The following is an 18,784-nucleotide window of genomic DNA, read 5'->3' on the forward strand; positions in this document are numbered from 1 at the left end:
TTTCCCTCTTCAAGAAAATGGGGTGCATTCTATTAGGTATTAGCATAATTGACCTAAAAACATTTGACCTAAAACCTTTGACTGACATTTTTTTTAACCTTTTTTCAGTCAAATTTAATTAAGTGTCTATATGGGGGTGGGTAAGGGTATAGATTAGGTTGAGGGGAAGTAGGGGTAATGCAGGGGGTATCTTCCCACATTTTAGTCCAAAAACAAGGTCAAATAAATTAGATCAAATGTGATTAGGTCAAATGTCTTAGGTCAAATAGACCCAACCTTCTATAAGTCTAGAATATCAGCCTGACACCTCCCAATGTAAAGTAATGCCGCTTGATTTTAGCTAAGAGTGCCTCTGATATCATTTGTCTCTAATTCAGTTTAATGGTTGTATTTGTTAAATGAAGGTAGTTAATTTTGTATATATTCTTGTTAATTTTAGAAAGCCTCGCACAAGATCAAAATGGCTGCTTTTTTTTTTTTTCAACAATACTTTTTATTAAGCATTTTAACAAATGAAAACAGACACTGCGTTGTGGATATCAACAAAAGCAGTCAGCGAACCCCAAATCAACTCATTCCCCCCGGGAGCAAAGGCTGGTAAGTGCTCCTAGTTCGGCAGGCCTCATGCCCTGGGCCTGCTGAAGGCCAAACAGTCTCTCAGTCCTGTAACCAGTGTGTGAGTGGAGGCCTTCGGGTGAGGGCAGGGTAATTTGTAGCAAAGTCCATCAATGGAGCCCAAGTATTTGTGAAGGAGCCTAGGTTCCCAGAACGAATTGCTGTGATTTTTTCAGCTGCCACCACTTTCCAGAATTTATACCACCATAATGAGCTTACCGGACCCTCTGTACTCTTCCATACTCGGACCAGTGCAATTTTTGCGGCTAGGAGCAGGTGCGTGCGCAATCGTGACATGTGTCCGGATCCCGGAAACGCCCCTCCCCCAGTTTCACCCAAGAGAATGACCCCCAGATCCCAAGGGATGGATAGACCCGTGATTTCCTTGATGTGACCCACCACTTACCTCCAGTACTTCTCCGCTTTAGGGCAGGACCAGAGGATATGGAACAGGGAACCTTTTCCAGAACAGCCTCTCCAGCAGTTCGGGGAGATGCCAGGGAAGAGTTTGTTAAATTGGACCAGCGTTGTATAATATCTATAGCAAATCTTGTAGCCGCTTTCTTTGTTCGTGACACACTAGGTGCTTTTGTGTAACCTGGACCAAATTTTCCCCCATTCTGTGATATCTATCTCACGTCCGAGATCCCTCTCGCATTCCACCATGTATCTCTCCTTGGTGGCCGGGTCAGTCCTATCTAGGAGTTTGTAGAGTGAGGACAGCTTTCCCCAGGATTTCGGGACTGTAAGAGTGAGTTCTAGAGCCGAAAGGGCTCTCGCCCCCTTTTTCTTCACCGCCTTATTTGAGGCCCAATGCCAGAGTTGGGAGTATCGAAACCTTTCTACTTCTGTGACCCCGAATTTCTCCTTGCACCTCACAAAGGAAAGGGGGTGGCCCTCCTCCAGGAAGTCAGATAGGATCCGGAGCCCTTCCACCTGCCATGCAGCGAACCCATGTGGGGAGATTCCAGGGGTGAATTCAGGATTGTTCCACCAAGGAGTCAGTGGACGCAGCCAGGTCGTGCAACCCCATTTGCGGGCTTTGGCTTTCCATTTGCACACTGTGTTGCTGGTAGATGCTAACGTGTCTTGTATACCCTGGACTTTGATAGGCAGAAGGTGCGGGAGGTCGGCTAGGGGCACCGGGCTTCAGGCCTCTTCTATGTGTCTCCACCGGGGGGAGTCTGAAGGAGAACCCAGGCGAACGCATGGGACAGGTGCGCCGCAAGTGTATACCTCCGCACGTCCGGCCCCCCTAAAGCACCTAGCTCCCTCTCCCGGAGCAAGATTTTCTTCGCTATTCTGGGCCTTTTCCCTCCCCAGATGAATTTTTGTACATTCCTTTGCAGTGCCATGAGTTCCTTGTCTGGGATATCACCGGCAGGACAGAGCAGTAGTATACCAAGGGACCAGGTTCATCTTCACTGCAGCTATGCGGCCGAACCACAACATTTCCTGAGTTTGCCATTGTTCTAAGTCTCGTTTGAACACGAAAATGCCTGCTACATTATAATGAATTAAGTCTTGAAACATCACTCTGAGATAGCGACCTTCTGAGGACTAGATCTGTAGGGATTTTAACCTAAACCTTTTTTAAATATTTGGTTTAATTATTGTTCCATTATTTGGTGGCAGAAGATATGAAATTTGGTGATAGTGTTTTACAAAGCTTTCAACCACTTGTATAGCCCTGCAGAAGCCCCAAAACCAAAGAATAACAGTCCAAAATAAAGGCAATGTCTAATCCAGGTTATATACAAATAGATGTACTTTAATAAAATATGGTATTGCCAAAAATATCTAAATAGAAAAACACTACACAAAACCCACCCATGAGGAAAGAATGGAAAATAAGCAAAGATATCACAATGCAGCACTCTGAGTAATGAATCAGGGGTGTAAGGCAAGTTATAACCACAATGTTCTTTAAAAGAATGTGTGTCTTGGATGCAGAATGGGAATAAATAACCTAACCAGTCAGTAGGACCCCAAACTGGACCAAGGGGGCAGTTAATCGTCAATAGCTAGCACCTTTGTATGGTTCTTGGTGGTTTAACAGCATCAAACATGGTTTCGAAGAGTGGTGCAAGTCGATCATGTACAGTTCGGGTATGTTGGATCATGCATGTCCGAGCAGCAAGCGGGCATCAAGCAGGTTCGATTGAAGTAGCTCATTGCGGTTCATAGATGGAATTCAGCAATGCAGGTCAGGGCACTCACCAGGATCTGTTTGAGGTTGAGTCGGGATGTTACCATTGGGAAGGGTCGATAAGTGACACTCCAGCGGTTCAAGTTGGTAGGTGGTGATGGTTCAAAGCAGTGATCCTGTTACTGCATGGTGCAGTTCGGCAAAACGGCAGCTCAAAGGATAGATGGGACGAGTCGTGGTGTAGCCACTGGCTTGAGTCAGCGAATTACACTGCAGCGGTTCAAGCCGAGTTCCAGTGGCAATTAGTTGATTCGAGCATAGCAGGTGACGAGCTCAACAAGGGCACGATGCAGCATCGAGCTGGTACGAGATGCGGGTACTGTAGTTTGAATGTTCAGAGGAGTTCCAAAGGCAGCAACGGAGCGATCCCTCTGGTTTAATGGCGGCAAACAAGGCTCGAAATCAGTTCAACCAGTTTACTGCAGCAGAACAGGGAGTCTTAGCTGATCTGGTCCTCCAGATGCTGTGAGACCCGCTTCAGGGGCTCTTGGACAGGAGGAGTCCTTTCAGGGTCTGCTTTCCAAGCCTTGGGAGATGCTGGTGCAGATTGGCAGGTCCTGGTCCACAGCAAAGGCCAACCCCAATGTGCCCTGGGAGTGTGTATGAGGCAGAGCTTTCCTCTGCCTTGGTCTGCTCCTTCTTCACCTCACTGGTTGAGGGCTTTGGAAAGTAAAACTCTCCCAAAAGAGACCCAAATTAATACTTCTAAGGTGTTTGTTCCAGAGTGAATCAAGGAAATTGTGTGAGACTCCTTTTAAAGACTAAAGCCTACAGGCTATTGGACTAAAGCTAATCTGCTTTAGGGGTCCAATTCTTCTTCTTAAAAGAAGTGGACTTTGCCTTCTGACATCACACCCAAAGGAATTTGTGCTACAGGAAGTGCAGGGGACAGGAATGGAACCCCCATACAGAGAAATATATAAATAAATATATAAGGAAAGACAAGACACAAGAAGGGATTTAAAAGCTTGTATTTAATGTGTGTGCTTACTAATGGACTTACCTGACTGTACCACGTTCCCCACAATGGGGGAGACCTGGAACCTTGAGACTGAGGGACAATGGGCAGGCCTCCCTTACCAAGGGCATGGACTAGACTTACTTAAAGAGGAGGACTATTGAAAAGTGTTAGTTGGAAGAGGTAGTTGAGGAAGACAGAAGGAGAAAAGAACAGGTAGAAAGAAGAAGGAAAGAGGAGCTCAGCGCTGCCTGGGGGTCTGGAGCCTCGAGTACCCCCCCCACCCCCACATTCTCCTGAAGGGGTCTAGCCGGGCTGTGTCTGTCAGCTGCAGCCCGTTGTGAAGCTAGGCCCCAGGCCACATGTGTGGTGCAGCCTGGGTGGAGGTAAACACCCATGCCTGCTACCACGTGTGTGGGGCCGAACCCTGAGTGTGGCCTGGCAGGTAGTGACCCACCCGGGGGCCAGGAAGAAGTCCATCTGCCTTGGAATCATACGGGGTGAGTGGCAGCAACCGAAGAGGAAGCCCTGACGGTTCGTGCAGGGCTACCAGGAGCCTGTGCACTACCCCTCCGCCCACGGGGCCAGACGGGGTAATGTCAAAAGACCTACCTGGAGCCCGGCCATATCACGTCTGTTGTGGCTGGAGCATAGCGCGGGCTGCTGGTGACGGGGAAAGACCCTGCCCGGGTGGGCAGTACATGGGCGGGGCACAACTCGAGCTTCTCTGCACCACCACGGAGGAAATAGATCAAAGGGCTTGTAAAGTCCTGGGGCACCTCTCGTTGAATGGGCATTGTCACGGAGGAAACAAGGCTCAGAGAGCCCTGGTATTGAAAACAACACCACAGAGAAAATGAAAGAGAATAAGGGCTCGAAAAGCCCTGTGATGGGGAAAAGGACTCCCAAGGCCTTATGAAGTTTGTAGCCGCCCCTGCGGCAGAGCAGGGTTATATTAAAGCAGCAGGGATACCATAGCATAAGAAAAGTACTGTTAAGACCTTTGACTAGGATCAACTTAATGATGGTTACGGACTGCTGAATAGGAACTTTATTAATACTGGCAGACTGCAGCTGCATGGTTCATTGACTGTTGTTAATCAGGATGGTATGTAAGGGAGGAGGGAAGTTGAGATGTTTGGTAAGTGAATGCTCAGACGGAGAGATGGGAACCCTACTAAAGGTTAACATACAGACGGATTTAGGCAATGGGTATCCCTTATACATATAATGGCAATATTAAACAGGGAACGGGAACATGGAGTGGAGCATGGGGGTATTTGAAGGTATTGGAGATATTTAGCAGTTGAAACCTTTGTTATATAAAAGCCTGTCAGGGCACCAAACTCCCCTCCAGTGCCTTGTTAAAAATCAAGAACTCAGTATTGTGGCCCATCTCCTGAATTAACACCAATTTTATTTGGCTGGGGCAGTGCCCCTACCTATCCAGGTAAACTGGTGGGAGCGGGTGGTGGTAACCCCAGGAACTGTCCCTGCTCAGGGAAAGGTAAGGGCACACACTTGCACGGGCCAGGGCCAAAAAAGCAGGGGCTACAGGATGGAAAGATAGAGGCAGAGACAAACAAGATGGTGGAACCTGCCTCCAGTTCTAAAGATCTCCCTGTGTCTACGCAAATACCAGCCCTCCCCTTCTCAGTAGGATCAAAAGCTGTTTCTGAATAGCTGTGCCCTTTTATTCCGGTTCCTAGGACAGCTTCCTGTGGAGTGTCTGTCTTCTGGGAAGGGCCGTATCTACCCTTGCAAAGGAAGAAAGAGAAGCTATGCCCCAAGGCTACAGTCCTGCTAGGAAGGGTAAGGAGATCCTTGTCTGGGACGAATGCACATAATCCCCTCACAGCTGAGCTGCACTCACAGGACAATACCCTCATAATTATAAGGTTTTGGTGCAGGGGAACATGCCTGTACTGCAGAGACTGGGCTGTCACTGCAGCTATCAAATGGTCAGGTGTGTTCACTGAACCTGGTCTGGGCAACTAGGAGAGCAAGCACTACAGATCAGGATACTGATGCAACAAGGCACAGATACACACTAGGCCTTTGGCGGGGAGTTTATGAAAACAGAATCCAATTAGCAAATTACCCTTTCTGAGATGGAATTACCCATGTCCGGTTCCGGAAGCACCTCAAGACCCTCCTGTTCGCTTCTGCTTTTGCCCCTCTTCTCTGCTGATCTGTTTTTCTCTCCTGGCACTGTGCATGTGGCCACCCTCTGTCAATCGAGCCTAGGTACCTGCTCACCCTGCCAACCTCCTGCATTGCCTCCGGGCCACCCCTTGCACTGGGCCTGTATCTCTACCCATACAGTCCCCTTCCCACTTTCATCTGCACTTATCAAATATACCCTGTCTGACTAATCTAGCACTTTCCACTTGCTGGCTGCACTATCACTGTTTATCGCCTTTATTTATTTATTTATTTAATTTAATATTTATTCTCTGCACTCTCCTCTGTTCTGCACTTTCCACTCGCCCCCCCGCCTTCCATTCACTTTCTCCCTTTTCCCTTTTCGGTGCACTTGCGTGTTCTTAATGTCACTGGGCCTAGTAAGATCACTGTTTTTGTTCTCCCTGTTCCCCTCCCTTTGCCTGGTCGCGCTCTGAAACACTTGTGTATGAGCGTGATATAAATAATATATCATTTCATATCATTTTATTAAATTAATAAAAATAAAAAAACGGCTTCTATACCCTTGCCAAATGGCATTCCTTCACATAGGTAACGTAGTTCCTGTACTAGTAAGAACACATTGGCTTTCGTTTCAATAATGCACAAGGTTGCTGATATTTCAATAATGGAAACATTGTAGCTGTGATTTTGTTTTACCTTGCAAGTGAATAATCAAAAATGTTGGTGCTTAGATCTTCGATGGGCGCACCTCTGATTGAAGGATCTGTTGAAAATAAAAGAACAAAGCAGGTCAAAGAACTGTGCTCATAGGGACAAATGTATTTTAGCTGTTAATAAACCAGAAATACAAAATGAGTCCCATTTTCATTTTTTCAGGGGGGCTGAATGGGAGTTGCAATTCATTCGCCCTCTCCACGTTTCTAGCAATGCAATTTGTTGCTAGCTGTGTGGGTGACAATTCTTTTTAGCTGACTTTCTCACTCTTATAGAAAGAGCTATTGGTGCCTATACAGAGGATTACTTATTTTCTAAAAGCTTCTAAAAGCTCCAAAGGCATTTTTCTCCCTCCTTTGTCACCATTCAAATGGTATGGGCTGCAGAAGTGAGGCAAACTGTTTATTTTGCTGGGTCATGTTATGAATGTAAAAAAAAAGAAACAGGCCAAATTCTTCAGTGCATTTGGTATTGGAAAATGGCATTGGCAATGCCAACAATTGTGCTGTATGTGCTGGTCTCTTCTCTCGTGCCTAAGCGCTGTGATAATAAGCGATATAGCTAACTGGGATGGCACCTTGGAAGGAGAAAGGACTAAATCATACCGAGCCGTTTTTAAACTTGAAACATGTAGGACACACAGATGTCTGCAGCAGGTACTGAACACAGAGCTATCTTGAAGATGTACAATATGCCGTGCCGTGTTAATTAGATGCCAAAGCTCTCTTGATTATACGTAGTTCTAGTGATATTCTGTACTGTGTTGCTAAGTTCTCTCAAAGGAATGCCATGTCAGATGCACAACTGAAACCTCTCGCAAAGTGGCTACATAATATGTTCTGTCATTGCCAATAGCTATTGCCTGTCAAGATAAGCCAACACAAGGGTGCTGGAACAAAATGAATACGACAAAATGAGTACCGGCCCACACTGGGCAACTGCACTGGGAAATCGAGTGTAAGGCTGGAGACTATGGAGGGTATTTGATGGGAGCAGACAGGAAAACATGCATCTAAATCGATACAGCAGTCTTCCTTTGCATCCAGTTTGCAAAGTACAGCCCTAGTACAGCCCTTGTACAGGACATTGGCAGTTAATGGACAGCCTGCATTTCAGTATAATGCTTTTGGAATAACACAATCTACAGATTTCTTTGAAACTATCCCCTTTGCCTATATGAGTACTTGCTTGTTAATGTAATGTCCAAATAATGTGTGCACATTAGCACTATTAGAAAGGAAGCAAGATACCGCAATGCAATGGACCAGTGCAGCGCCTGCATGTATGCAGTCGTGCAACGTCCATGTCTCAGGGTGCAAATTGGTTGAATTCTAATTACAAGTGTCTGCTGCGTCAACATGTTGATTTGGCCTGGAAAGCCTAGTTCAACAGGCCTACCTCAGGTTATCCAAGGGTGCCAGCCCTGAACAGCCCTGCCCCCACAGACTGCCAGATAATCATAGAAGTCCCAGGTAAAGACCAGGGAAGAAGGTCACCAGTTAATTCTCAACTCGAAGAGCACCGAGGAATAACCCAGCAAGACAGGGGGCCAGCATTCCCTGCAGCATAAAATGCTAACAACTGTAACTCTATTCTCACAGCTAGATGATCAGAAGAATAACCCCCCCTTGCCCCCACTGGCACCAGAAAATAATCCACTGAGTAAAGCCCAGTGGACGTCAGCATGTGAAACTGACCAATCAGTGGCAAAAAGAAGATAGAGGGCTACACAGGGTCCTCGGGTGACAACTGAGCCCCATGGTAGGCACTCTTCAAAAAGGCAAGAGAGGAGGCTGGGGCTCCTAAAACTTGTCTCCCACATCGAGACAAAGTACACTGAGGAAAGAAACCTCTTGAACTAGGGCGGTGCCAAAGACCTCCTACTTAGAGGCAGATGTCTCAAAAATGATGAACAATGAATCCTGCCCTCCAGACTGCTGCCCATAGAGCATCCTCCCAGGTGGCCAAAGAAGCATCTCCAGGTCCCAAAAAAGTGCCCGGATTCAGACACCCTCTTTCCCCCACAGAAAGTGTAAGGGTACTAAGAGGGAGACCCTTCTCAAGCATGTTCCAATGTTCCAATCATGACACAATACAACACTGCAAGAACAGGCCATATTCCTTCTGCAGGAAGAAGGAAGAACCCCAGAGAGGTTTGGCTGCTGCCGCTTACCCTCAGCATCGAGGGCAAGCGAATTGGGATAGCTCAGAGAGTCCACCTCATCTCTTACAATGCTAAATGACAATCATAGGTTATGAATTATGGAGGCCACAAATGGCTTCCTACACCAAAAGCCCACAATGTTAATGAGTCTACTACAAACAGTCCCCCTGTAACCATCCTCTCCGACAGCGTGAATGCCACAATACCCAGCACACCCCATGACAAGGCTACTCCCATGGCTCAAGAGCAGTGCCTGTCGCAACCAACAGAGGTGTGACACTGCTGTGGTCCAAGCAAAATGAACCGACTCTCAGGAACTCCTGAACCACTGTGAGCAGTGTAGGCCATTCTAAGGACACTGCTAAACAAAAGGAAGACAAGGGCCAGGGAAGTCCTGAGACTAGCAACCCTATACAGACAAATACCAGACAGAACCAACCAACCTGCTTGTAGGGTTGAATTCAGGAGGCCGCCCATATCACAGCCAAGGTACTTCATGTACAACCAAGAGACACACTATCTGATTCAGGCAAGACGCAACTTGTATCACCAATGCCCATCACGACTGTACTAGAGAAGGAGGGGAACACATCTCACCCCTGCACCTCTCCCCTGCAAGGCTGTGGTCAACAACAGGAGAGGTGTAGGAAAAGCACACAGACTCAACTGGTAAACCTTGCTGCAACCTGCAAAAATGACAGGGCACCTCATCATCTAAGACCACCCTTGTCCCACCAAGCAATGAGGCATAGCCAGTAACTGTCAACTATCCAGCTGGTGCCAAAACCTGGAAACGGCTGAAAACAAACAACATAAAATCAGGAATCCAGCACCCAGTCTGTGCATGTATCCATATCACAAATGCTCCAGACCAGTAATCTCCAACCCTCTGCCTGCCCAAGGAGATACAGCCTTGTAATGGTTGTAGTCCTAAAGTCACTTGCCACTTCCCGTGGAACTGCAGTCTTGCAGCAATGATATTTCTGTGAGCCTTACATGATAAGCAGGTGTGAAACCCTGTGCATCCATAGTTGCCTATGTGTGTTTTTTTTGTTTAAGAAATGGAATACCCACTTTCAGGTTTCAGCCAGGGGTGGTTACTGAACTCCCATCTGTGGGGATCACAGTCCAATGCATTACCCATGGTGCTATACACACACATGGACATTTCCCACCAATGCCAATGTAATTGTACAAACGTTTTCCACTGAAAACCAATCATTTACTGCACCGTTATTTTTGCATTACATTCACTTTATCCTTCATAAATATTCCAAGCCTAAAACTAACACCATCAGTAGAAGGGCAAACTGCTAGAAGGAAATGGTAACACAAAACAGGCCTGGGCACCCCACAGCCTGAATGTGATACAAACTGCACAGTTGCCTGGTAGGCAGGTAGATCCATCAATTACTTTCAGCTGCTGGTGTTTTCTGAGTTACCATAGTAACCATTGAAAAAAGTTAATTCACAAGGAGAGGCACCTCTGCCAGCACAGACTACATTCCTGAATCACAGGGGCTTGCAAAGAACCCCCACCAGCTTCCTCATGTTATCCTGATCAAGCTGTGACTGGCTGTAGAGAACTACAGGTACAACCACAGGCAGTTGAGGAGGAAGGTAAGGTAGCCCTTGGGTTAGCATACCTGTCAAACCTTTACCTTGAGGAAGCACAGAGAGCCCCACCCAAAAACATTCCCATTTTTGTTTTGGGGAGGGGGGGTGCAGGAGGTAGGGATTTCCCAGCCACCCTGCTGCCATACACTCCTGTGGGAGGACTCACAGCCGAAATAGTGCTCACTCCGAATGACTGCCTGCCATGATGTGACAGGGGCCAGCCCCCTTATATCGGGGGCTACTTGAAGAAGTTTTGAAGCCCAGCAGACCCTGCAAGAGGCCATTTCCGTGAACTTGAGAATGGTGAACCATCAAACCCCATACACAGAGTGAAGGCAATATACATGAGATACAGAGAATAATAGAGTGACAGTAGTCTTATCCTCCCCACTCACCTTGACCTTAGTGGGATATCTGCAGCCCACACATTCCCATGTAGCACCCCTTCCTATAATTTGGGGTCGGGGAGCGGAGCTAGGGCTATCAGAACTGCATCGGCACCCTGTCTACTGGGCTGTCGGAGGATTACCCAAAATGTTGCTCACCCCTTATGACATGCTCAAACTGCCAGTGCTACAACAAAGGGCAGCACTACTAAGAGACTGGGAAACCCAGCAGAAGCAGCAAGAAGACATGTTGGTTGCAAAGCTGAAAGTGGGGATCCAACAGAATCCATACACAGAATAGAGAATAACGCCATCACAGCAGTCCAATTCTCTCCTAGTCACTGTGACCTCAAGGCTCGTTGGAGTAGCATCTTCAAACCACACATTGTCATGCTACTAGCTCTGTTGACTTTCAGTACCCAAACACAAGGCCTTGCCCCTTGCAGGCCCAGGGAGAGCCGTCTGCAGCCACCATTGCGGCTGGACACCTCCGGTCATCAGCCCAGCAAAGCCTTCCGGGGTGCCCCATACTCACCAGGTTTGGGGCTGCACTCCCCTCCTGACATCCAAGGCCACCAGGAACTAAGAGGGGGTTTGGGGGGTGGCGTGTTTGGGGCAGCAAACCTAGAACCCCCCCCCAACCCCCCAAAGCCCAGCAGTGAAGTCAAAGTTTCTGGAAACAAGACCCTCCAAAGCCGCCCACAAGCCTGGGGCACCCCTCGTGCTCAGCCCAGTAGAGCCTCTCAGGGTGCCACATACTCACCAAGACTGGGATGCCCTCCCCTCCTAAAGCCCAGCAGGGACATAGGGAGAAACACGAACAGCATTCTTAGACCCACAAAGCCCAGCAGCGGGGTTAAAATCTTCAGGAAAACAAGAGACCATTTTGAGCAGGCCTTTCCCGGGTTCACTATCTGTAAGGTCAGAAAGGAGAACAGAAGCATTATGGGACGGGTTTGGTGCATTATATCCTGGGCTATGAGGCGGAGTGGCCAAAGAAACAGAGGATTTTGTCGGACGTTGGATGGCCGTCATAGAATAAGTACTGGGATGAGAAAATGAGGACGTGGACGTGATGGTTATAACTCTGTACCTTATCACCTTTTCCATTTCCCTTGGGGGATTCCCAGGGGGATTCGAAGGAGTTTAACTGCAATTTGGGGTCCTACAAACCTTGTGCTACAACCTTCAAAATAAAATTAAAAAAGGAAAACAGCTGAGGCTTATGTCTACCATTTTACCAGAAAAGAAAGGAAGCTGATGTCGCCCATCTTAGGTCGTGTTTGGAGTGTGTGATCATATACAGAGAAGTCGTGGTGTGGGAAGGAGGCATGCAGACCTCACTTGTCTATGCAGTGAAGTGGTGTGGCCGGTCTTAAATAGAGCAACCTGACTGCACCTCTAAGCCATGGAATGTAGGCACCAGCAATCAAAAGCAGATATCTTAAGTAAGGATGAGCAACATGCACTCAGTGTTTGAGCTTTTTCCCTAGCCGGTCAAGCAGCGCAGCGAGTAGAGCGCTCGCATTGACATCTGTGCAGAGCCTGCTAACGCAGTTTCGAATCCCGGTAGCGCCATACTCAGCCTTTCATCCGGGTAAAGCAGCGCTCAGATACCTGAGAGTTTGTAGCGCTATATAAATGTGAAATTATTATTATTTTCTCACAAGAAATAGTTATTGGTCAAATACATTCTCCCTTTTTAGTTTGGGCTATAAGGTGGTGCTTACCACACCTATAAGTTGAAACGATTGTGTTAGAGTACAGGTAGAGTACAGGTAGGAAGAAATTGCATATGAGGAGGGACACACAGCCAATAGGTGTTGTTTGAGTTTGTGCCCAGGACTTGACTGCCTATGACCATGCTAATCCCTATAGCCATTCCCACCCACTCCTGCCCCTGCCTGCCCAAAACACCTCCTCGTGGGAACTCTTTGAGCTCCCTTTAATCAAGCCTTAACATCAAACTTTCCACTTGAAGTACCTGCCAGTGTATTTTTCAAATCAGTCTTCTGAGAGTTAATGACTTAATTGGAGTAGTAAAACCGCTACTGGTGTAATAAAAATGTCTTACTGCATCTGCCTTCAGCAACTCTATTTATAAGCACTATGCCTGTCCTGAAGTGATGTTACAAACAAGCATTGGCAAAACCAACAGTTTCGGCTCCTGTATAAGTATTAGGCATGTTCCAAGGACCCATATTAAATGCCCTGGTACTCACACTACATTGCACCTGCTACCATCTATGGCTAGTTAATTCCACTACGGCAGTACCTGGCAAGTGCCTTTCCCATGCCTACACAAAAGTCTAACCTGTTAGCATTGCCAATGTGTGTTTTAGGCATGCCCTGCATTTCTGCCAGATAAGTGTAGGATGTGTCATTGACATTGGAATGCTTAGAACGAGCTACTGGGGATAGTGCCATCGTAAACAGTATATCCATGTACTGGATAACAAAGTGCATATGCTCCAGTGGAAAGTGCACTTGCTCCAGTGCTCATGGATCATCTTATCAAGGTATTTGACATGTTCGGCCAAAATGCCCTGAAAAACACATACAAACTGTAAACCGGCCAAGTGGTCATTATCACTTACATAACTGCCCTTCCACAAATAGTGGAATTTAGTCGGCCAAGGGCTATTACCTGGTAAGAGCACCATTATATAAGTGATACAGACCTCTCGGACCACGCAAGGTCTATTAGCACCTTATGGTGCAGCAGCCTGTGTCTTTTGAACTCCGGGCTTAACTAGGCTATGTGGACAGGGACTCCTGCCTATCAATTACCATTGCGTCGCCCCTCGTGCCACCTGACTCGCTAGATGGCACCCGCACTTCTCCTGCACTCATAAAACACTCATAAAACACTGCAATCATCACCCTCGTCATTTTAAAAAATTGACTACGCAAACAGCCTCTACCTTGGAATGATGGAACACCTGGTGAAGAAACTGCAATGTATTCAAAACGCAGCGGCCAGACTCCTCCATAAACTATCACAAAGGGACCAAATCACCCCCTTGGGGTGAATTTAAAGGCCACAAACAGAAGTCTATTTCACATTCATTTTAAACCGTGTGATCCTGGGCACATTTCGCTTTGCTCCATTTAAAATGGGCCTGGCCTATAAACTTTGGCTCTAGAGTATATACTGCCTTTATTCCCTTGCTGAGAACTCCAAAGATGTTGGGACCTGTTTTATTTCTATGCTCTGCTTTTTTCTCTCCCTTTAACTGAACTATTGGAGTGCCATCAGGTTATGCGCTCACTTCTGTTTTAACAAATCGTGGTGTTTTAACTCTGACTTGTCTGATAGTTATCAAGGGATGTGTGTATATTTTACCTGACTGTGTTTTAACTTGCTTTTGATTTAGAGTGCTAGTATATTGCCTAAAGTGTGTTTTAAATAAATAATTATATACTTTTTATACAAAGCTCTGGTCAGTGTTTGTTTGCTCATTCTGTTTTTAGCCCTATTGTGTATACTCTATATACTGCCCTCCTCTTCTTGAGAGAAGTCTGACTGCTCAGCCACGGCTACCAGGTAAATCTGGGTGGTGCAGACTGCTACCAATTGGGTTTACTGCTTACTCCTGTAGTCTAATCTTTTTGCAGTGTTCCCTAAGGGAATTGCACAGGATTCTGCCTAACATGCATTTTATGGAAACGGCAGAAAGGTTCCACATGGCCGTGTTACATGATACAGATTTGGTGGTCAGCTTATCTAATTCCCCTTGATTAGCTGAAACAGAAAATATATTTAGTCTGCCAGTTGCTAGTAAAACTATGAAGTTGTGATACATAACTAGCTTTTGCCAAAAAAGTTGAAAGGAGAACAAAGGGTGATGGCAAATGGGAATTGCCATATGTTGCTCCAGACCCCTAAACCAATCCTGACTTGGAGGCTGGGTTTGGGAGGAGAGAGAGAAGGGTAACTGTCCAATCCTAGTGGCAGCGATTATTGCAGGGTACTTCCCCAAGATTGTAAAATTGGTGGTGTCATCACTGCTATATAAGGGGGACTGCCCTAGGACAGGAGACACAAAGGGGAAGGAAATGGGAGCAGGAGAGGAACAGACAGACAAAAGATAGACCATCAGGAAGGCTGCTGAAACTTACCATCTGACAGCTGTAAGGAGAAACCAGAGGAGATTGCTGAGAGTGCATCTGGGTGGAGCTGGCTATTTCTAGGAAGGCCTCAAAGCTGACTGGGGCCTAAGGTGGAGAGCGGGAGGCCATCTTTGAGAGTGGAGTGACCAGACCCATGAAATATCTTTCCAGAGTGTCCTGAGATGCAGCTAGCTTTCCTGAACCTTAAACAGAGGCTTGCTATTGTTTGTGCCCTCCCTGACTTACACGTGTAGAAATGAATAAACAGACACTCCCTGGGCAGGGAATAAGGCACAAAAGAGCAGGCTGCGAGAGTTCAAGGAAAAGTTTCTCTAGATCTCTGAGAGCGCTCTGAACACATCAAAGTTACACCATATTATATAGTACATTGGCATATTTAGCACATGATGCTATGTTGCACCCGGATTGGTCAGCCAGGGTGGTGTCTTAGGTGTGGGCATCATCTCTTCCTTCGGGTTGGTTGCTCACTTGGCGGGAGGATTGACGTCAGACATCTGTACTCCGGGTGGGTGAAGTTCAGGTCGCTGTGAAACATGGTGGTCACTATCTAAGCTAAGAAAATACATTCTAAGTAATGCATGCACTAAATGCTGGTTGATCAAAAGACACTCAGTAGTTTATGATGTCACTATACAAATCACACAGGTATCTATAACATCTGTGACGTTTGGGTTATACGGATCACAGGTTTACGAGTCTTGACCACTATAATACTGTCATTGAACTGTAGGGTTAGTCTCACAAGAATCTCAGGTATGTGGCATTTGTTAGTATTGGGCACGATATACTGCAGCAGGGGTCTAATGTTAGTGGATGGTCTGTTGGGTGGGCTTCATAGCATGGTCAGCAGTCTGGCACATGAAAAGAATGCCTTGCAAGGATGCAGTGTTAGAATGGCAATAAGTTTTAACTGGCGAGGGTAGAGGGCAAGGACACTTTTGTGGAGATGGACGAGTTATGTGCTTGGCTCATGTTGGTTCACATGCAGGACAGTGATCTCAGAGAAAAAGAGATGTGTTACATTTATTATTTGTTGCAAGCATCTCTGGCTTCAGCGTGAGAATGGAGCTGCAGAGTTTTCCAGTCGGAGTGGGAACGAGGGTGGGGGCCATGTGCGCCGAGCTGCTGCGGCGGGGAAAAGGGAGAGTGGCATTTTGTACTATCGCAGTGATGCCTGGTCACCAAGATGGAGTCGAAAGGGGGTCCAAAAAATGGATGCCCCATGTCCTGCTCGGTGGTCCCATCTACGCAAATGTAACCCAAGGTTAACATCGCATAAGCGCAAGGGGCGTACCCACCACTAGAGGCACTTGGTCCGAGTTTTGTACTGAGAAGTGATGGCAGAGAGGAGCCCATTGGCCCCTCACTCCCACACATTCCCCTCTTTCGTTACATCTAAAGTAACAAATACTTCTATTTTTTATTCTTTTCATTCTCCCTTTGGTAGTACTCAGCCTCCGCCACAGCCTCGTCCCACGCGGGGGTGCCTTTTATTGGCATCCATGCTCTGCATACACTTCTTAAGCTATTTCCTCTTCTGGCATATTCGTCTGGTGTACACATTAAGTAAATTCCTCCATCCCCATCTAGATCCACCCATACTTCTTGGTACCACTGCAACTCCTTTGGTTCTTTTATCGTTGTATGATGCAAATTATCAACTATATCCCCATATTGCCTGTAAATTGCTGTCATCCTGTATTGTGGTGTAGTGTACTCCCCTGTTTGCATTTGTGCATCTATCATGGTAGCTACCGTTGTCGGTCGACCCATTGTTACCATCATCATAGTTGAGGTTGGCATGCTTTTCTCACAACACCGTAGTCCCAGTTGGCACACACAAAAGAACATGAGCACAAAGACGATGATGGGGACCAGTAATTTCATTGCCACATTTACCCATGATGGTATCCAACTGAACAAATTGTCGAACCACGTGCTTTCTTCTGCTCCTCCTTCTGTTCTCATCCTTTCCCCTAGATTGTGTACTGCTGTTATCACATGTGAAAGTGTCCCGTTATCAGCATCTTCAGTTGACACGAATGTGCAACACGCCCCCCCAATTTTTCGGCAAACACCACTGTCCATCACCATGAGGAGATCTAAGACATATCTGTTTTGCATTGTCATTAGGCGCAGTGTGCGGAGCTCTATTTTTATCACGTTGAACCCCTCTTCAGTGTCGTTAGCCAGTTGGATGAGCTCCCAGCGCACTATCTGCAACCATTTGGCGTTCGTTCGTGCTTACAGTCCCGGGACAAGAAGTGAGGCAAAACATGTCTCTGCTGATGAAAAGAGCTTGTATTTCTGCGGGATCTCAGCAAGGAGTTTCGATGATTCGGATGAGAAGTAATTGGAGGATCTTTTACTTCGTGTCAATCTTTTCTTTAATTCATATTCTGACAATAGTTCACACGCTGGAGCTTCTGTTATTATTAGTTGGGGTGCTGTCGATGGTTCAGCCGATTGCCCTGCTGCCGATATGCCAGCCGATTGCTCTGCTGCCGATATGCCAGCCGATTGCTCTGCTGCCGATCCTTGGATATGGCTCTCTGGTATTACCATTAGGACTGTGTGGAGGGTGGCTAGAGCACAAGTTCCTTTCCACGATGCGGGGAGGTGCAGGTAAGCTTGTTTGCCGCAAACCCAATACATATCAATTAGTGCAGCTGTGCCTTTCTTCATGTCAGGTATGATTACCGTTTTGTTACATCTCTTTGTCTCCCCCATGTCCACTTTTCCTTCCCCATGGAAACACAGTTCATGTGGCACTTCTTTTTGTATTCTGATAGGTTTTTTTAACGCTGTGACCCACTTTAGCTTTGCGACATGTTGCGACCAGATGGGGTCACATACCTCCTTTATCCATTGGAAAGTGTCATTTGATAGGCCTCGAAGTGCTTCTGCTTTGCATTCAATTGTTTCTTCGTGCCACTTATTTTCTGCATATCGCGTCCCCTTGATGACAAGAAATGGTTCCTTGAGGCAAATTACTCCTTGGCGTCTGCTTGTGCACGTTCTTTCATACTCCAGTTTTTCAATGTGACGGTGTGCACTTGGAACATGCTCTTTATTCTGCACAAAACTAGATGAATTAAACATTGGGCCTCCGACAAAGGCACTTCCTGCGGTACTAACATTTTCAGTGTTCCTGATGCATGCGGGATGAGTGAACAGATGTAGTAGCTTTCATTTGTTGCTTGCTTCACCGTGGCACTCATGTCGGAATACCATTTATTTGATTGATCAGGGTGGCGGGGATCTTCTATATTGTCTAACCCCAGGTCATGATAAATGTTGTCTCCTTTCCCTCCCGCCCCCCCTTTTTCTCCTCCTCCCTTCCTTGTAATTGTTTTTCACCCGTTTGTAATGTATTGGAAACATTCCAGTCCAGGTTGTATCAATTCAATATGGTATGTGTATCGTCATCAGTAGCAGCAATTTGTGTGAGGTAGAGTATATGGTTGTCTGTGCATTTGTACTAGTGTTAGTTAAATCATTTGGCCAATAATAATCTCCATCGTATTCGTTAAATTCATAAGCATCACTCATATTTATGTTCAGACGTAACAATGATACTCTTGTTGGTCCTACAGTGGCGTGTCCTGAAGGTTGCATCATAGCTGTATTGTTCATGTTAATCTCATGTGATTCTTTTCACATAGTCTTCACCCCAGTCCATATCAAGTGCGACCCTTCTCGTATCATGTCAGCCCCGCTTCCTCCCCTGTGCATGTCATTAACAAAAGATAAAAGGGTATAATACCAAGCTGCGAAAAACAACATTACTGACATCAAAATTGCTGCACATTTCAAAACACATTCAACATTACTGAACC

General features: G+C 46.5%; 1 protein-coding gene across 2 annotated transcripts in view; it reads right to left on the minus strand.

Moving 5' to 3' along the window:
* TMEM71 (transmembrane protein 71) overlaps nt 1-18,784 on the minus strand; it is a 637,748-nt gene that overhangs the window by 443,309 nt on the left and 175,655 nt on the right. For both annotated transcript variants that reach the window (XM_069621648.1, XM_069621649.1), the window contains exon 3: nt 6,627-6,693. In XM_069621648.1, the coding sequence (XP_069477749.1) occupies nt 6,627-6,693 (67 nt within the window). The remainder of the gene's footprint in view (nt 1-6,626; nt 6,694-18,784) is intronic.

The sequence above is a fragment of the Ambystoma mexicanum genome, chromosome 5q (assembly GCF_040938575.1).
Source record: "Ambystoma mexicanum isolate Mex_15411 chromosome 5q, UKY_AmexF1_1, whole genome shotgun sequence".
In the NCBI taxonomy this organism is placed as follows: Eukaryota; Metazoa; Chordata; class Amphibia; order Caudata; family Ambystomatidae; genus Ambystoma; species Ambystoma mexicanum.